Source organism: Oxyura jamaicensis, chromosome 26 (genome assembly GCF_011077185.1).
Source record: "Oxyura jamaicensis isolate SHBP4307 breed ruddy duck chromosome 26, BPBGC_Ojam_1.0, whole genome shotgun sequence".
NCBI classification, from domain to species: domain Eukaryota; kingdom Metazoa; phylum Chordata; class Aves; order Anseriformes; family Anatidae; genus Oxyura; species Oxyura jamaicensis.
In genome coordinates, this window is record NC_048918.1 from 4,334,678 (window position 1) to 4,342,947 (window position 8,270).

General features: G+C 57.8%; 2 protein-coding genes across 2 annotated transcripts; one reads left to right on the forward strand and one right to left on the reverse strand.

The window, feature by feature from the left end:
• On the forward strand, nt 1-3,825 carry RHEX (regulator of hemoglobinization and erythroid cell expansion). Its single transcript, XM_035347060.1, has 6 exons — nt 1-174; nt 756-816; nt 1,425-1,513; nt 2,256-2,373; nt 2,758-2,815; nt 3,099-3,825. Exons 2-6 carry the CDS (start codon nt 800-802, stop codon nt 3,303-3,305), a joined length of 489 nt encoding a protein of 162 aa, XP_035202951.1. The 5' UTR covers nt 1-174; nt 756-799; the 3' UTR covers nt 3,306-3,825.
• Nucleotides 3,826-4,055: 230 nt separating this feature from the next.
• Nucleotides 4,056-8,178, reverse strand: AVPR1B (arginine vasopressin receptor 1B). Its single transcript, XM_035347024.1, has 2 exons — nt 6,497-8,178; nt 4,056-5,642 (listed from the first exon to the last, which is right to left on the reverse strand). Exons 1-2 carry the CDS (start codon nt 7,470-7,472, stop codon nt 5,344-5,346), a joined length of 1,275 nt encoding a protein of 424 aa, XP_035202915.1. The 5' UTR covers nt 7,473-8,178; the 3' UTR covers nt 4,056-5,343.
• Between the last annotated feature and the right edge of the window lie 92 nt (nt 8,179-8,270).

Sequence of the window (8,270 nt, forward strand, 5' to 3'; positions counted from 1 at the left end):
CTTTTGAGATTGTTATCTGCTGCTGCAGCATCTCCTGCACCACAGTAGGAAATGAGCCACTCAAAAATGACAGCTGCTCGAGAAGGATATTTGAGGACAGATCAGTTCAATAAGGGAGGGGGAAAAATCCAGCAAGAAATGGACTTTTAGCTTGGCGGTTGCCAAAGTGTTTGGGTAAGTGGAATTTCACAGGGGGCTGGCGAGGCTTTCTGAAAACGTCCTGATGCGTTACCCTTGAAATATATCTTAAGGGAAAGCAGAATCTGGTCCATAGGGTGCACAGTGCCTTTGCTTTAGCAATCAATCAATCTATCAGTCTGTCAATCCTGTCCTTAAGGCTCGTCTGCTGTAAGAGCCAGCACCAAACTCGCACCTTCTTTCAGTTATTTTTTTTTCCATCGTGGCACGTATTTTTTTTATTTTTTATTTTATTTTTAGATGATAGCTATCAAATATTTAGATCATAGTTATCAAATATTTTTATGGATTAGAAACAACAACAACAACAACAAACAAGCCATGAGGAGGAATCGCACACACAGTAGCATACTTGTGCAGCGGGAACCTTGGCACATGTATTTTATGTGAGCGCTGTCTGCGGCGTCAGACCCCGATTTCAAACGGCGACTCCGATCTCAGCTGGTGGGGAGCAGCGTGGAGCTCCGTGGGGCGATGTGGGTTGCCAGCAGGCCTGGATATGGTGTCTCAGCACCCACCTGGACCCATGGCCCACCTGCCTCTCTCTGCCCCACAGGAACCTTGGGCGCTGCACTGACGTCCAGGACGCCTCGCAGCGAGGATGGCCAATTGCGAATGGTGAGTACGGAGACAAATGCAGCCTTTTGCAGCCCTGCAGCGAGGTAAATGCTCTAGAACTGGAGGATAACCGCTGCTACAGGGCACCCTTCTGCTAAATTCTCAGCCCTAGCCCGTGTCTGGTCCGTGTGTGCAGGAGCGGCCGTGCACACCGGGATGCTCCGGCCCTGGGGCTGGTGATGCTGTGCCTGGTTCCTGCCTCTGCTGGGGCAGGTCGGTGCTCTCCGCAGGGCCGTGCCGGGCAGAAACGCAGCCCTGAGGCTCGGCGATGACTTGCGATTTCAGCTGAGTGCGTGGTGGAAGCCATGTTTGTGGCTCTGGGTTTCCAGAAAGCACCGTGTGTCCCTCTGTGAGACGTGGGGTTTTCAAAAGCCCTTCTCAAGGTGGGCACCCAAAAATGAATTGCAAGGACCGCTGGTCATTTCTGAAAATGAAGCCCCAGCCTTTTGGGCACATCTCCTTAAAAACAAAAAGCAAACCCAAAAACTGTACCAGCAAACCTTGGTCTGAAGCATGTTTTGAAGCCATGTCAGCCAAACTGTTCCTGACAAATTTAAAATAATTTAGATATTCCTTTAATTTAGGCAAAATATTTTTCTCTTGTTCAGGTGGGTGCCTGTTGCCACCTCGGCTGTAGCCCTGGTCCTATATGCTCTACTCTTACTGCTACTTTACATCATGCTCAGCAGGAAAATAGGTAACTTACTGCCTCATTGCCTTTACTTCTTGCGTCCCTCTTTCCTCCTTGCAATCCTTCAGCTCAGAAAGTGGAAGGGATTTGCCCAAAGCCTTGACACCCCATTTCTAAAGCACACCTGGCTCTGGTTCTTGCTCTCACTCCCACTAGATCCAGTTCCCAGCCTTGGCACTGATATGGGGCTGATCAAGTTATGGCAGGGCTGAGCAACCGTGCCCAGCTTATGCAGCCCAGAACGCCATGCCGTTCCAAAGACATTTTCTTTTATTGCTCTGGTTAGTTATGTGGTGGGAAAACAGCATCAGATTCAATTTGCAAATTCCTAGTCCAGATGGAGCTATGATTTCCAGCAGGAAAACCTTTCTCGCAGAAATGCTGCCCACATTATGCATAATGTGCTCTCTGCCTGGCCCCGTGGGTCAAACCCGTTTTGACCTTGTGTGGGAAGAGTCCTTGATGCAGTGATTTAACTCCAGTGTTCCATCGCAGGAGACCAGGGGAAGCACTCCATCAGCACAGTAATTGAATTGACAGATATTTGCCCATGCCAATACAAAATAATAATTACTGCCGTGCCAGGGCTCGCGGCGCGCTGGCTTTGCTCCAGGGCAGCCCTGGCACCAAGAACAGGGGGGGACGGGGAGAGAATTGGAGAGAGAAAGCACCCATAAGGGGACCAGGGATGGGGGGGACACAGCGGGCACGGGTCTGGAGCACAGAGCTGACCATCCCCTCGTCACAGACAGCCGCTCCTGCAGCAAGGAGGCGAGCAGCCGTCCTGCAGCACAGCCCCAGCAGCCGCCGACTTCTTCGGCCGGAGGGGAAGGGGCGCAACAACCGGCCTATGCAGGTGAGGGGGGGTCTGCGGCGTGGCAGCAGGTCGCCCCGCGTCCATCCAGGGCTGCCCAGCTCAGCAATTCGGGGTGCTGGTGCAGAGGATGGAGCCGGGAGCATGGGGCAGGCACAGCAGCTGCTCAGTTTGGGTTGTCTCCTGCTGCCTCCGGGCTTTCCCTGCATCATTCCCTGGGGATCCAGGGCTGTCCCCGGGCTCGCTGGTGGCATCGCGGGGCAGTGGTGGGAGCCAGCCGTGGGCTGGGGACTGGACGAGTGCCCCCGCTGACAGCAGGAAGCCCCGAGGCGGCAGGAAGGAAGCCTTTTTGCCGCTCACCTGCCGTTCTCTAATTTTTCCCCCCTTGAACCTCCATTAACTGCGGAGGTGGTGACGTGCCCTGTTCGGACGGAAGCAGCGAGACGTCTTCAGAGACCTCGGAGGAGTCGATGAGCAGCCCCTCCGGCCCACAGGTACCGAGCCCCGCACCATGGGCAGGGCATTTTTACCAAAAACATCCACAACCGCCCCATGTCCAGGGGCTCCTGGCCCTGCTCGAGACCGCCCGAGCAGCGAAAGGAGGGCAAATGCATTAAAATAACCGATGGCACCAATGCGGTGGCTGTCACTTGCCCTGCGCAGTGCTCAGAGGGAAATGTCCCCACGGGCAGGGGGGGGCTGGGGCACAGACAGGGCTAAGGCACCTCGGGGATGGGGGGGCAGTGTCTGACCTGGGGGCTGTGCCTGCTTCCCCAGGGCCCTCGGTCGCCTGAAAACCTCAATTACACGTCCCTGCTCTTCTCGGGGAAGGGCCACGGGCCAGGCTCCACCAGGGACTACGAGAACATGAAGACGGGCGCGGACTACGTCAACGTGGACCCAAAGAAGAAGAAAGTGGATTTCTGGGCCTGCTCCAGCCCTGTCGCCTCCAAATCCATCGAGTACACGGAGGTGAAGCTGTGACTCCCGGGACACCCATGGGGGCCGTGGGGGTGCTGTCAGGGTCCCACTGCCTCTGCCCCTCGGTGCCTGCAGCCCCCGGCAGCCAGGGATTTCCCTTCCCACCACCCTGATCAGACCTGGCACGGGCTGAAGCCTGCTGGTTTTTATCCCTTGTGATGCTGCAGCCCACCGAGAGATTTGCTCGGTGCTGTACGTGTCGGCACCACCGCCCCCCAGGGCTGCGGATGTGGGATGGTGCGGGGCTGCCCCACTCCCTGCCGCAGGGAAATGTTCCCTCCCCAGGCCAAAACGTGCCCTGCACTTGTACTTGAAGGCCGGTTTTCTCATCTCCTGAAAGCAAATGAATTCCTGCTCCCCCTTGGGATGTTCAGGGAGGAAAACACATTTATTTCCAGAACATCCATCTGAACTGACCAGCATCTCCTCTGAATCATGCTTCCTTTGCTGATTGCCGTCATAAAATCCTTTTAAATACACTTCCTTCACCGGCTTCACCCTTCCTGCCCAAGCTCCGATCCCTCCTCCTCTGCTGCACCCCATTTTCCTTCGATGTTGAGAACCTCTCCGAGCCTCCGTCCCATGGAGCCGAGTGCAGGGCGGTGCTGGTGTCGCCTCTCCCAGCTGGAAGCCATGAGCATCAGCACAGCGGGCTGGGCTGGGGGCTCCCGGGGTTTTAAATCCCCTCTCCTAGGGCAGAGGCTGGTTGCTGCTCCCTTGGGGCTGTGAGAGGTGCAGGACTGGCCTCACAGGCAAGTCAAATCCCTCTGCCCTGCAGGAACTGTGAGATGAGTGCTTGGTGCTGGTGGTGTTGGGCTCTGGGGTCAGGCACTTCTGTCTGAATGGCCTTGCTGTGCAGAACCAGCCCAGCTCAGAGGATGCGTGGAGAAAGAGGTTCAGATCCCACCCCGTTTCTGGGAAGTGCTGCTGAAGCCCAGCAGAAATGGGTTTATGGAGTCAGGGGTGAGGTCAAAGCCAACCAGTGGGAGCTGCTAGAAAAACTGATACACGTGCTTTATGATTTTGAAATCTGAACACATTTTCTCTATAGCTTACTCTTATTTTTGTAGGTTTAGTGATGACGGAGGGAATGAGGCATCTTTCTTGCAGGGAATTTGGTACCCTGCCCTTGGGGCACCTGTACATCCCCCAGGAGAGCTGCTGAGCCCCAGAGGGAGAGGATGCTCTGTCCAGCCTTGCTCATGCTTTGCTTTTAAACAAAATTTTCTGGGGAGACCCGCAGCAGGCAGGGAGAGGGGCTGGGGCTGTAAGGTCGTGTGGCTCTTCCCAGCCACCCTTCTCTGCCCCCAGCACTGCTGGCGTGCTCTGAGGCTGTCCCCGAGCCCTGGGTGGTTTTGGCACTCTGATCCTGGCTAAACAAGAGAAAAGCAGCAGCAGCGATTTGAGAGCAGCTCTTTAATGAGATGCAGCAGATGTTTAACAGCACAGAGCAGCCCCGCACAATGGCTGGTGATACAGGAAGGATGAACCTGAGGGGAGGGAGCCTGGATCCGCCTGGGCGAGCTGGAGGAGGGCCAGGGCTCCTCCGAGCAGCTCCTAGCGGTGTGCGTGCTGCATCTGGGGCACTTGCACCTGGGTGCAGTGCTGCAGGGGTCAGTGCAATGCAGTGTCTGTGCGTGCTGCAGCCCTGGGGATGCATGCAGGGAGTGGGGAAGCTGTTTGTGTCGGCTGCTCCCCCAGCAAAGCCCTGAGGATGGGAGATGGGCAGGGAGCTCCCAGGCAGCCACAGCTGCATTGCCTTCTGCTGTGCTCAGGCTGCTTTGCTGGCATCTGCTAAGCCCCCAGAGCTCAGGTCTCTCCTAAAAGCTGCGCTGATTCAGCATCCCCCAGGATGCCTGGGCTGGGCAGCAGGAGGCTTCGCGGTGCACAAGGAAGCTGAAGGCTGCTCTGGGGCTCTTGGGGCTCTGTCCGTCCCCTGAGGCACACAGCAGATGCAGCGCATGCAGTAGCGAGCCCACAAGGACGAGAGGTCAGTGATGCTTTCTGGGTTAAGCACACACCTTCCAGCAACACGAACAGCCTAAAGGGTGCCCGACTCGGTCACTGCTTCCTCCTCGGGCAGGTCGAGGTCCCTGGAGCTGCCCCCACGCAGGGGGAGGCTGCCGTGTTGGCTGGGGCTCAGGACGGTGGTTTTCCTGCTGCAGAGGCTCCCGTTGGAGACCTGCCTGCGCACCCGGGACGTGGGGCTGCACCAGCAGGAGAGGCAGCGCCCCACGTCCCGCAGCAGGTGCCTGCTGAAGAACATGTAAATCCAGGGGTTGCAGCAGCTGCTGAGGCTGGCCAGCAGCATGGTGATGGTGAAGGCCACATTGGTGGACTCTGGGAAGGCAAGGGAAAAAGTTCAAACGTCCACCCAAGGGGACATGGTGCGGGCAGGGAGCTCATTGGGCCATGCACGGGACTTTAGGGTCTCTTCCTGGCTCAGATACGTGTCCCTTGTCCCATCCCCAGCCTGCCTACCGGCATCTCTTTGCTCTACCTGGCTGAGCATTGCAGGCAGATGAGCAAGATTGGGATGTGCCAGAGCACATCCTGGGGGCGGGTGCTGGGAATGGCACCCAGCAGCTCCCGGACCTGCTGCTTTCCCTCAGCCCTAGTTGGCCAGAGCATCTCCTGGGGACCTTTTGATCTGGGATAATGCTCCCAGAAAATAATAATAATACAAAAGGTCAACTTATGAAATCAAAATCCACTTTTCAACCCCCTTGCAGCTGGCTGAGCAAAAGCCTTATGGGCCCTGGATGCTACAGGCAGAAGAGCGGCTCCGGCAGCACAGCTGCTCCTGGAGGGAGTCCCACCAGAGGGTGGGAGCAGCAGGCTCAATTAAATCTTCTCTGCCGTCACATGCCAAGCAGCACAGCAGCTCCTGGAGCAAATTCCCACAGGAGGGCAGAGACACGTATGGTTAAGACGTTCGCAGAACACCTTCACGTGTTGCTACAGCTGCTGGTCAGAAGCCATTGCTTTCCAGCAGATTTTCTGGTAAGAAGCAGTGTTCTGGCTCTGCAAGCTGTTTGCTACAAATGCTATCAGGGAGCAAATTGGAAGCTTTCCTTGTAATTTTTATTACAAAAAAAAAAATAAGTCGGATTCTTGCTAAAAGCACAAAGGGCGTGCTCTGCACCTGGGCTGCCCAGACCCCCGGCCCCCCCCCCCCCACACACACTACTCACCATCGTCAGGAGCATCCTCGTCCCACACTGACCACATCTGCATGCTGAAGAAGGGTGCCCAGCAGGCGATGTAGGCCACCACGATGACAAAAGTCATCTTCACCGTGCGGATCTTGGCCCGGGAGATGGTGCGCACGCTGCTCACGCGTGAGGGCTGCCCGCCGGGGCACTGCCCGCACTTCTCAGAGGAGCAGGGAGCTGGGGGGGCTGCTGTGGGCCCCCCAGTGCTGGGGGCACAGCTCTGGGTCTTGCCCTTGAGGTTCTTGCAGATCTCGTAGCAGATGAGGCTGTAGCAGACGGTGAGGATGCCGACGGGCAGGATGAAGATGCACAGTGTGGTCCAGGTGATGTAGGCTCGGGCGCCCCATGGGTACCTGAAGTCCGCCCAGCAGTCCAGCACCCCTGAGCCCTGTCGGACCTCCCGTAAGGAGAAGATGAAGACCTGGGGCAGGCTGAGCAGGCAGCTGAGCAGCCATGTGGCCCCTATCATGGCATAGGCCTGGCGGCTGGGCTGCTGCAGGGTGCGCAGCGGGTGGCACACGGCCACGTAGCGGTCCAGGGTCATGGCGATGAGCATGTAGGTGGAGGCGAACATGCTCAGCACCTGCAGGTACTTGACAGCCCTGCAGAGCGGGTCTGGCCCCAGGAAGCGGTACGTCACCTCCCAGATCATCTGTGGCAGCACCTGGAAGAGCGCGACGCCCAGGTCGGTCAGCCCCAGGTGCAGGATGAAGAGGTGCATGCGGCTCATCTTCCTCCTCAGGCGGTACATCGCCAGCAGCACCCCCGCGTTGCCCACGGTTGCCACCACCAGGATGGTGGCCAGCACCCCGACCTCTGCCTTGGCCAGCTCCTCGTCCCGGCTGTGCAGCAGGGTCACATTGGGGTCCCCCGCCAGGGCCTGGGGGCTCTGCACCCCCTTGTCGTGCCCGGCCCGGCCACGGTGGGAGCTGTTCCATCCCCAGCCCGGCTCCATCCCCACGGGAGGAGCGAAGAGGAGGCTGTGACTGACAGGGTGAATGCTCAGACGCTCGGCTCTGGCAGCTCCTTAACCCCTCCCTGCATCCCTGGGGGCTGCACTCCCCCTGAGCCCTGCTGCACCAGCTCCCGTGGCCGCAGGGGCTGGATGTGGCTCCTCCGGCAGTCCCCTGCCACGGGTGCAGGTTGTCACCTTCTGGGCTGGTTGTCACCCTGTGCTGAGTGGTTGCAGGTCCCCTCTTTGCTGGGTTGCTCTGAGGTTTTCCTATTAAGCAAAGGGGTGCAGGAGCCCGGCTCAGCCTCCGATCCCTCTCTCGGCTGCACTACACGTTCCCAAATCCCTGTTTCTCCCTGGATTGCTCATCTCTCCATTCACCTCTTTCCCTTGTGCTGGTAACAAAGAGAAATCCTCTTTGTGGCTTCTTTTTTAGTGCAGTAAAAGTAATAGAAAATGCATCCCTTTGGCCTTTTCATTCCAGGCGTGGTGAGGAAGGCAGGTGAGCAGTGTCCAAGCGTCCCCAGGGAGCGCAGCAGCCGTGTGCCAGCGGCAGCTGCCGCTGAGCGCTGCCCGTGGTGGGTTTTATAGCCGGGAGCTCCCCGCCCTGGCTGAGAGCTGCAGCCCCAGGCTCTGCTGGGGACCTTCCCCTGCTCCTGTTCTCCCCCTTCCATGCATCAGCAAAGTCCATGGACACACCGGCACCGTGTCCTGAAGCTGCCTCCTTCTGCCCCCTTCTTTGGGCTGCGTAGGCAGGGGATGCAGAATGTCCCTGGGACAGGATAAAAGCTCGAGTCTGCC